The following is a 12293-nucleotide window of genomic DNA, read 5'->3' on the forward strand; positions in this document are numbered from 1 at the left end:
AAGAAAAATGCTTTAATTTTTCACAAAGGCATGAGTAGAGTACATTTAATTCCTTTAGCAGCTTACTAAGTAAAAAATGACTGCTTACCATGTATTTATGAAAAACATACTCACAGATTTAAGCCTTTTAATTGTATCTTCCAGTACTGTTATATTATTTTGCTGGCAAATGAGTTCAATCTGAAAAATTAGAAATTCTATTACTTATACTGAAGATGCCTAAACTGATTTCATTGGAAAGAGTATTAAAAATGAAGCCATTTAAAAATAAAGGCATACAGACAATATTTTAAGGACCTCCAATGGTAAAAAAACCCAGATGAAAATAATGATTCCTTGACCCAATATTTTTCATAAAATATTAACTTACTATATTGTACCAAATTACTCTCCATTAATTGGGTCAAGATGTTGGCATTAATTATAATCCTGAAGATTATAACAGGAAAGCAATACAAAGACTGGAGTGACGTGTTCTCAAATTGCCCATTCAGGTTCCTTTCTCTTCTGAACTATTTTATGCCTTCATTCCACCGACCCACAAAACACTGTGTACCAACTGTATGACACTGAACATATATTCGGTTTTACAGTACAGTTGTCATCTATAGCTATATATGTAACACGTCTATGTCATATGTTTCAAAACAAGTGACTTTTTATGACAGATAAAGCTCTTTGCCAAGAGTCAGTAAATAAGTTCAAAGAATACACTTATAATTCACTAACATCCTCTCATTATCCTGAACTAAGATACATGTGCTACATTTTAAATTTGAATTTTCTGGAACAATTACTTTTGCTAGGAATCAAGCCCAGGGTCTCATAAATACAAATTAAGAGTAAAATTCAATAGAATCCCAGTCCCATTTTTCTTAATTATCCTTCTAAGACTCCTTTAGAAGTCATACTGAAATTTATAAAATATTAAGGGGTCTTAATGTTTGGGACATAACTTACAGTTGTATAAACTTATGTACAACTCTGAATCATTAATTTTCATTGTTTTATTTTATGTTACTGTGATAGCTATCCCTGACTGTCAACTTAACTACCTCTGGAATTAACTAAAACCCAAGCAGATGGGCACACCTGTGAAGGATCTTTCTTAATTAAATCATTTGAAGTGGGAAGACCAGCCCTATATCCAGATCTTTGGAGATGGGAAGATATACCTTTAATCTGGTCCACACCTTCAAGTGGCAGCCTATATAAAGGACACGGTAGAAACAGGTGTTTGCTCTCTGCCTGCTTGCCCCTGCTCTCCCTGGAGAGTCCATGCCTACTTCTTCAGGATTCTGGCATATACTGCAGACCAGCAGAGGCATCCAGCATGGTGGACTGAACAGCTACTGGATTCTTGGACTTTGCATTGGAAGACAGCCACTGATGGACTAGCTGGACCACAACCTATAAACCACTCTAATAAACTCCCTTTCTACATATAGATCCATCCTACTGGGTCTGTTCCTCTAGAGAACCCTGACTAATACAGCTACTATGCAGACACTAAACAGATATAAGCCTCGTATAAAGATGTGTAAAGATTTTTGTTCTTTGTTAAGTATAAAAACTCAGTAAAACAGGATATCCAGTATGATACTTCCTCAAAAAAATGTATGTATATATCTTAGATAACAGGTGAAAAATAACCAATAGCATATAAACTGGAGTGATTCTAGATATAAGTATAATAGTGGTGAATATTATTTCCTTCACTATAGTTTTCTAAGTGAACTGAACTCTTGTTTGTGGGGACAGGGTAGGGGTGTTGGAGAATGAACCTTTCTAGGAAAGCACTCTACCACTGAGTTATAACCATGAACTTGAAATTTTTACAATAAACATATATAACCTTTATGGTGACAAAAGTGATAATCCTACCCAGAAAATAACTGTAACCATCCCAAAGGAACAAATGTTAATCCAGTGTTTTTCACTTTCCTAACAACTGGTTAATTGATGCTTATTGCGTACCTGACAATGTAATAACTATTCATGCTGGAAAACACAATGAATACAACAAAACACAAATTTCTGCCCTGGAGAGTTTATAATCTAGTCAAAAAGAGAAAGAGAAGAAAATAGTCAAAATATGTATCAAATACAACACTCAAAAAATACACAATAACCACTCGAATTCTAAGGCCCTTGAGATTTTTTTCTTTAAGTGAACAAAACAGGTAAAGATTTCTGTCTTTAGGGGCATAACCTTGATGCTGGGAGAGATGAGTGTGGTGGAGTAAGAACAGCTCCTATAGGCTCATATATTTAAATGCCTAGCCACCAGGGAGTGGAGCTGTTGGAAAACGTTAGGAGATATGGCCTTGTTGGAACAAGTGTGTCACTGCTCATTCCATACCCAGACAGTCTCCCTTCTCCCCTCCTTCTGCACATCAAAATGTAGCTCTCAACTGCTCCCCACCATGATAATGGACTACGCCTCTGAAACTGTAAGCAAGAACCCAGTTAAACACTTTGTTTTCTAACAGTTGCCTTGGTCATGGTGTCTTTTCGCAGCAATAGAACAAAGAAGGGCAAAAGTGACCATGACAGATGCTTTTTTCTTAAGTTAAAATGTTAGTTAAATGACAAGTTGTATACTATACTGGCAAAGAAAAGCAGAGCTAAGTGTACTGCATTTATGGAAAACAAGACTGAAATTTGAAACAGAGCTATCAGGGAATCTCCATGGAAAGGCATCCTTTGAGCAAGGTTTGAAGAAGAGGGCCCAGGAAAATCTGTGTGAATATCCAGGAAAAAAGTACTGTTCCAGCAAATGTCCAAGTGCAGAAGAATAACTAACCAGTTCCAAGGAACAGTAAGGTGGCCAGTGCTGCTGAGGCAGAGGAGAGGAGGAAGGACAGTGTGAAAAGAGATACCCAAAAAAATAAAGCAGGGGGCTGGGCTGGAGAGATAGCTCAGCAGTTAAATGCATGTTTTGCTCTCAAAGGGAACCTGGTTTCGATTTCCTGTACCCACATGATGGCTCATAACCATCTGTAACTCCAGTTCCAGGGGATCTGATGCCTTCTTCTAGCCTCCATATGTATAAGGAACACACATGGTACACAGACATACATTCAGGCAAAACACTCGTATATATGAAATAAAATAAATAATTTTAAAATATATTTTTTAAAAAGCAGAATAAGAAGGATATCCACACATCCTAAAGGATTTTACAAACTTAATATTAAGGTTTACACACGTTTTCTATATAGTAGATTCAATTATCTTGGCTAATTGAATCATACACAAAGGTAACAATAATGAAAGGGATACCAGAGATCTAGTTCAATAACGGTCTCATGTCAGTTAGGGAAAATTAGATTCCCCCGGAGACGAGCCTCCTACTTGGTTACCAATACCAACTGTTCAGCCCTGATATACATATACAAGCAACACTAAATGGACTCAGTAAGTTATATTCATATGTTTACTCCTGTATGTGTGTATGTGTATATGTAAGAGTACTGATTAAAGAAAAAGAGGACATGAGTTTGAAAGGGAGTGGGATGGAGAGACAGACATATGTAAGGAGCTGAAGGGAGAAGGAAAGGGAAAACGATATAAATATAGTACACATATACGGTATTCTAAAATAAACTAACAACATTTTAAAGTACACATGCTGAAGCTTGAGAGATGGGTCAGAGATTAACAGTATTCACTGCTCTTGCAAAGGACCTGGATTCAGGTCTCAGCACCTCCATAGTGGTTCACAGCCGTATTTAATTCCAATTCCTGCAGATTTGATACCCTCTTCTGTACTCAGCAGGCACTGGGTGGTACATATGTGATACATACATATATGCAGGCAAAATACTTATAAAATAAATAATAGTTTAATTTTATAAAATAAAATTAAAAGTGCACATGCTGCAGGAAGGAGCTCCTATGTTAATAACTCCAATATCTCATACAGAATATATTAAATTTTAAACATGCTAGTGCCATCTTAGAAAATGTCTTTTAATTAAAGTCATAATTTAGTTGTGTTTAATTGCAAATATCACTGAGCATAATAGCTAGTGAGTTATAGTTTAGGTTACTTTTCCTTAACATTACTACTGATGGGTTGTGTTTCAAAAAGATATATATAAACTAACATATATGGTCTAAGAAACTAACAATAGTAAAATTGCAATTCTGCTCTTCACATTACAGAAAGTCATATGCAACTGTCTGGAAAATGCTGTATTAAAGCATAACTGGTAACTCAAGATGTGAAGACAAACAAAGGCAAAAGCTGCCAATTTAATATGTGTTCCAGCTCTAACAGTGCCTGCTTTGGAAGATGCAGACCACCCCTGGGTGTGAGTTCTACATAACAGTCACTTTGTTCTCCCTCAAGACAGTCTTTCTATGCAATCCTGTCCTGCCATGACCTCACAATCTTCTTGTCTTAGCCTCTCGGGTGCTAAAATGACAGGTATGTGCCACCATGCCTGGCTTAGTGAGTCATTTTAAAAAGCAGAGATGGTGGAAATGCTGGAATGTAGCTTGGATTAGCTCATAACACGCATTGCAAGATTCTAATTTGTTACCACTCCAGATCACTGGCTCAGAGATTAGAGGGCAATTGTCATCTAGAATGTGGTCAACCTGGCATTGCACAGAAGACTCCTGCTGATAGTCCATCTCTATCTGTAGCAAGCCATCTTAGAAGCAATTGTTCTAGTATCAAGGTATGACTGCAATCTGACCATCACCTTTATTTCATTTTCCTGAGAAACTGAACCAGAACCACTCTCTAATCTGAAATGTAAGTCAGAGTTTGTTGTTTGAAATCACTCGGCTTCAAGAGTAACTTGTTACACAACAATAAAAAACACAATAGTAAATACTCAAAAACAGTTTAATAGAAGAGGTTATTTTATGAATATTTAAAAATAACTAACCAAAAGTAAATTCTTCTCAGTAAATAAATTTAATACTATATTTATTTGTTTGTTTGTTTGTTTTGGTTTTTCGAGACAGGGTTTCTCTGTAGCTTTGGAGGCTGTCCTGGAACTTGCTTTGTAGACTAGGCTGGCCTCAGACTCACAGAGATCCACCTGCCTCTGCCTCTCGAGTGCTGGGATTACAGGTGTGCACCACCACCGCCCAGATTAATCCTATCTTTAGCCTCAGACTCTACTTCTACATATTTAGAATATGTCAAAATACTGTAAGAACACAATCATTTTTGTTTTGTTTTGTTTTGTTTGTTTTTCAACAGGGCTTCTCTGTAGCTCTGGGGGCCTATCCTGGAACTCTCTCTGTAGACCAGGCTGGCCTCAAACATACAGAGATCCGCCTATCTCTGCCTCCCAAGTGCTTGAATTAAAGGCATGCGCCACCATTACCCAGCTCACAAGCATGCTTTTTCAGCAATCAAATTAGAAACTATTTCAAGTTCTATCCCAAAAGTTATACAAGAAATGTATCGTTGGTAATTATAAACCTACAACGCACACCTAATGCAAAGGATTTTGACAACACGAGTTGGTGTCCACATCTCCAAATTTGTCTTGCCCTTTCTGCCATACAACATCACTAAAGTTGCTGCTTTCCTTATTTCAAGGCACCAACCCTAAGCAACCATTCCTCTTTTGTCCTTGATTTACAATGGTCCCCAGGTTTTCTCTCCAACAATGGTATCCCAAAGATGCTGCCAACCTCATCCTCAACAGCTCAAATAGCTTTACAATACTCCAATATAGCAGACATTCCACATCATATATGAATATAATTTTTTCTAGAAATATGCTTTTCTGAGCCAGGCAAAATTTCAACCTATGAATTTAGAATTTTTGTTTTTAGGTAAAACCTAGCTCATATAATTCAGATGCTTTCCATCCTGGAGTTCTTCCTTTTAATACCAGAGAATTCACCCCGAAACCTACCTACTCCCTACTCTAATCTAGTCAACAGGCCCTTAAACAAATCTTGAAAATAGATACTGTCTACAAAGAGCACACTCAAGAGCTGGAATTCAGCCAATCATGTTTCCCCTTCAGTCTGGGAAGGAGACAGTTAATTTTTAATATGAAGAAAGGAAGACAGTAAAACTCTTCAATTTGACAATTTTCATAGCCAAGATGAAGACTGTACTCAACTAACCACTAAACTATGCATCAGAGGTTAAAGCGAACTGACGAGTTTATTGAGAAATACTGAAGACATACAAGCTACTTTGAAGTGCCCTTTAAATACTTTTGTAGCAACCATGTGAAGGTGAATTATTACAAGCTAAAAACAAGCCTCTCTATCTACTTTCACAGGAAGTTCTAAGAACCTTCTCCAGGAAATTACTTACAGATAAGTATCCTCAAATGAAAGTAATAAACTGTATGTGTTGAAAAATATAAAGGTAAACTTTAGAATATATGTTTATAGCTCTTGATGTAAGAACACTTCCTAAACAAGAACCAAAACTCTCAAGTCAACCAGGATGACCAAATTTAACAACATAAAAAGTTTCTCATTTTGGTTCAAAGTAGAAGATAAACCACTGTTTGTAAAGCTATAGAGTCAGGCATGGCGCCTGTAATTCTGTACTCAGAACACTGAGCAAGAAGAACCACAACTCAAGATAAGCCTGGGCTAGAGGGCAAGACCCTTTCTAAAGAGGGTAGGGATTTTGTTTGTTTACAGATACACACAGAGAAGAGCAGGGAGCAGGGCAATTTTGTATCCACAGACTATTTGTGTTGCTTTGAAGTTTTCATAATAGGCTCATAAAACTTAGGGGAAACTGTAAGGAAATGAAGTGTGAGAAAAATGCAGTTTAATCCTTATCACAGACTTAAAACATGCCAAACTTAAAAGCTTCCAAATGATACGAAAATTTCACTTTTCCAACTTAATTTTATAATCACATATTTAAAAGTACAATTAAAATACTATCAGCGGTAAATTTAGTACCTTTGCTTCTTCAAGTTCCTTGTCGGCAGTGTCCACCACAAAATTTTTCTCTTTTTCTAATTGCTCTGCTAGTTGATCAATTTTAATCAATTCTTTACAAAGATGCTCATTGTGGTTGGTTAAATCGTCTACTTGACTGCTTACCACCTCCTTACTATCCAAGAGTTTCCTAACATATTCTTCCAAGTCATGATTTGTCTGTTTGAGATCTTCAATCTGTTTTAATCAGAAAAGAAATAACAACATTAAAAGGGTCCCTTAGCTCATAAGTGAATATTAGCTATAAAGGAGGATCATGCTACAACTCACAAACCCAGAGAAATTGATGCCTAGCCCAACTGTCATCAGAGAGATTTCATCCAGCAACTGGTAGAAACAGATGCAGACCCACAGCCAAACATTAGGCAGATCTATGGGATTCCTACAGAAGAGGGGTTGAAAGGACTGTAGGACCTTCAGTATCAAGAACACAAGCAAACACACAGAATCAACTAACCTGTGTTCACAGGGGTTCACAGAGACTGAACTGACAACCAGGGAGCCTGCATAGGTCTACTTAGGTCCTCCACATATATGTTCCCGTTGTATAACTTAAGTCTTCGTGTGAGACTCCTAACAGTGAGACAGGGCTGTCTCTGACTGAGTTGCCAGCTTTTGAGACCCATTCCTCCTGCCAGATTGCCTCATCAGCCTTCATAGAGGAGGCACCTAGTCTCACTACAACTTGATATTCCATGGCTGGCTGACGGCCTTGGGAGGCCAGCCTCTATCTGAAGAGAAACAGTAGAGGGGTGGGAGCAGGGGACTGTGAAGAAGGGAAGGAGGAGAAACTTTTGATTGGGATGCAATAAATAAATAAATAAATAAATAAATAAATAAATAAATAAATAAATAAGTGTCCCTTAGCTTCCTTCTGAGAAAAGCAACTAGGTGTTGGAATAAGAAAGGCACATTTGCTTCATTGGCAAAAATACCTAATTGCACAACTTTCTATGTCTTCTTCATTTTGTAATGTGATTGCTACCAATTTGGAAAAAAATTCTAAATGAAAATATTAATTAAAATAGCTAATCAATGTGGCTACTATGCATGCCAGTTAAGCAGCCTACTTTTTTTGGCGGGGGGTGGGGGGAGTTGGAGGGGTGGGAGGGTGGCGGCATTCGAGGCAGGGTTTCTCTGTGTAGCAGCCCTGGATGTCCTGGAACTCACTCTCATAGAGATCCAATGGCCTCTGCCACCCGAGTGGTAGGACTAAAGGCGTCACCACCCTGCCCAGCTTAAGCAGCCTACTTCTAAGCCACATTCCCAGCCACCAAATTAATTATTTTATAACTGTATCTTTCATGTCAAATTTCAGGATTTTTTTTTAAAGATCTTTTTTTTCCCTTTTCCTTTTTTTTTTTTTTTCCTTTTTGAGCTGAGGATCGAACCCAGGGCCTTGTGCTTGCTAGGCAAGTGCTCTACCACTGAGCTAAACCCTCAACCCCAGGATTTTTTTTAAAATAAAATTACTACTGCTTTTTTTTTTACTTGTAATTTATTCTTTGAGAATTTCATACAAGCACACAATACATTTCAATCATACTCACCTTCTCCCAACTCCTCCTGGATTCTACTCCCACATTTAACCCTTACTATTGCTGTAAAATCAAACTATTTTTTTTTAATCCAAATAGCCAGGAATGGTGGCATATGCACGTGATCTTAGCACACAGAAGGATAAGGTAGGAGGGTGAGTTCAAGGCCAACCTGGACTACACAGTGAGACCTGGTCTCAAAGAAGGAGAAGGAGGAGGGAAAAAGCAAAATATTTATGTGCAATAAACAAATTAAAATTAATTTTAATGTTAATGACATTTACTTTGCAAGAGTTAAATTCCTACTTGCTGTTTAAAAAATATGTTAACTCTTTAGAAAAGCCTTTTGAACACAATAACTTACTTGCCTAAACCAAATGTCACATCAATCAAGTATCTGCTGACTAATAATATGGAGGACAATAGCTTTCCTTGCCAACCCAGTATCAAGCTATCAATGGGTGTAAAAGTCTGTATCTATGCTTTATTTATTTATTTATTTATTTTTGTTTGTTCGTTTGTTTTTCGAGACAGGGTTTCTCTGTGTAATTTTGGTACCTGTCCTGGGATTCACTCTGTAGCCCAGGCTGGCCTTGAACTCATACAGATCCACCTGGCTCTGCCTCCTGAGTGCTGGGATTAAAGGCGTGCACCACCACCACCCTGCTGTATCTATGCTTTAAAAGGGACACACACACACACACACACACACACACACACACACACACACACGACAGAGAGAGAGAGAGAGAGAGAGAGAGAGAGAGAGAGAGAGAGAGAGGGGACTCACTAAACAACAACAATATCAGGAAGTACATTAAATTCCAAAGGTCACAAGAACATACTAGGTACCTACCCTCAGAGAATGTTTATTCACTTGAAGAGGCACATCATGTTAAGTGCGATAATAAGGATACTTGTAAGTTAAACATATTTAACTAATTATCTATAGAGTACATACTATATTCAAGATATTACACTGGTCTTCTTCAGACAATTAAGTCACCTTTAAATAAAAAAATACAACCAATCCTTACCTCCCCCAACCTTCCCAAACCCAGTCTAAGCCTTTAAGAAGTAGCTAAAATTGCTAAATGCCTGGTCATAATTCTGTCAGTCATTGGTCAAGTAACTACAGAGGTAACTTCTTTCAAAATTGACAGTTTACTTTAAAAATATAAATTGTGTGTGTCCCTCTATGAAGAATATCCTATAAGTCATGAATTGATTTTTTTCTGTTTTTTTTTTTCTGTTGTTGTTTGTTTGTTTTGTTGTTTTTGAGACACGTTCTAACTATATAACTTTGGATAGCCTGGAACTCCCGATGTAGATCAAGCTGGCCTCAAACTCAGAGATCATCTGCCCTGTCTCCTGAATGCTGGGATTAAAGGTATGCATCACCACACTGAACAATGTTTTGTTTTGTTTTGTTTTGTTTTTTGTAGCCCTGGCTGTCCTAGAACTTGCTCTGTAGACCAGGCTGGCCTCAAACTCACATAGATCTGCCTACCTCTGCCTCCCAAGTGCTGGGGTTAAAGGTGTTCACCATCACCACCCAGCTAACAATGAATTATTTTAACTAAATATGCTACAATGACATTTATTACTTTGAATAAATCACATTAAGAAGTGTAAGAAGTCATTATGGTTATAGTAATTCAACTTTTGCTGTGGCACTTTGTAAAGCATACTAACTTGTAAGATTTAAAATCTGAATTATCAAAACCAGGAAACAAACAACAATGAATTTTTTAACAAAAGTACAAAATATTTCCCTAGTTCAATCTTTTATCATGACTGGCCTGAATTGCAGAAGTTTCTCCTATTCTTCTCTTTGCCTACTACCATACACCAATTAAAAAAGAAAGTTCTCTGAATGTCTGAGTGTACATATGAAATTAGAATATATATTAAGTTGCTTTAAATAGTGCTTATAGCTATAAAAATTGAGTTATTTTAATTTCAAAAAAAATCTCTGAAAATGTAAAGTGGAAGTCACTCATGTCACTGAGAATGTGATACCAAGGTGTCATTTGTGACACCAGCCCTTCTATCTGTCCAGCCTGGTTTCCACATCACCAGTGTATGCACCTCTGCTGCAGACACACTAGAAGACTCTTCCAGGACTGCTTTAGAACATTTTAGGGGAACTGTTGCAGTGTTATATTTTGTGTGTCACAAAATATAATCTCCTCCTCAGGAGATGCCTCAGGAAGATTCCTTAGGCCTCAACTGTAGGAGAACGTACTTTTCCTTTGGTAAGCTGGTTTGTTCTTGGCCCACTAGCCAAAGAGTAGTTAACACTTTCTTTCTGCTTTCTTTAAAGCAAATGTGCAGCCCACCTTGCAGCAACCTGAACATAAACCTTGTGCTAAACTATCTGTTCATCATTCTCATACCAGGTTTTCCAGTCACTGACAAAATACCTGAGAGAAGCGACTTAAGGGTGGAAATGAAGATTTGGGACCACAGTTTCTGAGGATCTAGGAAAGATGTGGCAGAGTTCTTCACATTAAGGCCATCCCAAGAGGCAGAGCACTCAGGTGGGTTTAACCCTAGTCACTCACTTTCAAAACCCAAGCCCATCTCTCAAAGGTTTCCCAACTTCCCAAACAGGGCCACCAGGTAGGGACCAGGTGCCCAAATACTTTCAGCCTGTGGAAGACATTTCACATTCAAATTGCCATACCAAATTTATTTTCCCTACCTGTCTTCTCTCAGCTACTTTGATCAACAGTATGCCATTTTGAAATAAGCCAGAGTATTCATCTGTCTTCACAGTTGTGCTGTGTGTGTGTGTGTGTGTGTGTGTGTGTGTGTGTGTGTGTGTGTGTGTGTGTGTGCGCGCCTAGACTGACAGGGGTGGAAGGGTAAATGTGCACATGTGTATGCCTGTGAAGGACAGGACAGGCATTAATAAAGAGTGTTTTCTTTGATAGCTCCCCACCTTATATACTGAGGCTGGGTCCTTCAATTTAACTCAGTACTCCCAGATTTGCCTCAACTAGCTAGTCAGCTGACTCCTGAGATCCTGTCTGTACCTCCTGAGTACCACAGCTGCTGGAAAGCAGCCAGCCTACCAGGTATTTACAAGAGTGCTGGGAATCTGAATTTAATCTCTCACACTTAAATAGCAAACCCTCTACCTACTAAGCTATCTCCTCAGCAATCCCCACTTCAGGCTGTGAATATGTGTGGTGTGCATGTGTTCATGTGTGTGCAGGCTGAAAACAACCTCAAGTATCATTCCTTAGGCACTATACACTTCGGCTTTTTTCTTTTTAGGTTTTTCAGGACAGGGTTTCTCTGTGTAGCCCTGGCCATCCTGGAACTCACTCGTAAACCAGGCTGGCCTCAAACTCAGAGATTCATCTGCCTCTGCCTGCTAAGTGATGGGATTAAAGGTGTGCACCACCAGGGCCCCGACACTTTAGCTTTTTAAAAGACAGGGTCTCTCAATGGCCAGAGAAACCCAGGGATATGCCTGGGCCCACCTCCCCAGAGCTGGATTACAAGCAAACCCTACCATACCTAGCTTTGTTACACAGGTTCTGTGGTATAAAATCAGTTCTTTGTATAAGCAATTCATTGACCGAGTTAACTTCTCAGCCCTATCTTAGTATTTTATAAATGCACAAAAATAATTTATTTACCTGTCCTTTCCATTGACTTCTAAGCAACATAAAGAACTCCTTTATGCATCACAAATTATGTATTCTGTACACAGTGTTCAATTTATTGTTAAGTGGAAGTAAAGCTAATGGATCATCAATAAATACATGAATACCCTGCTTCTGTCCGATA

General features: G+C 38.2%; 1 protein-coding gene across 7 annotated transcripts in view; it reads right to left on the bottom strand.

Moving 5' to 3' along the window:
* The window catches only part of Tsga10 (testis specific 10), a 104734-nt gene that overhangs the window by 75721 nt on the left and 16720 nt on the right, over positions 1-12293 (bottom strand). For 6 of the 7 annotated variants that reach the window (XM_036167367.1, XM_036167365.1, XM_036167364.1 and 3 more), the window contains 2 exons: positions 6913-7128; positions 115-180 (listed from right to left, as the gene is read on the bottom strand). Coding sequence is in view for 2 of the 7 variants with exons in the window: in XM_036167363.1 (XP_036023256.1) it covers positions 115-180; positions 6913-7128 (282 nt within the window). In the remaining 5 variants the exon portion in view is untranslated. The other variant, XM_036167368.1, reaches the window with a different exon arrangement.

Source organism: Onychomys torridus, chromosome 18 (genome assembly GCF_903995425.1).
Source record: "Onychomys torridus chromosome 18, mOncTor1.1, whole genome shotgun sequence".
Taxonomy (NCBI): domain Eukaryota; kingdom Metazoa; phylum Chordata; class Mammalia; order Rodentia; family Cricetidae; genus Onychomys; species Onychomys torridus.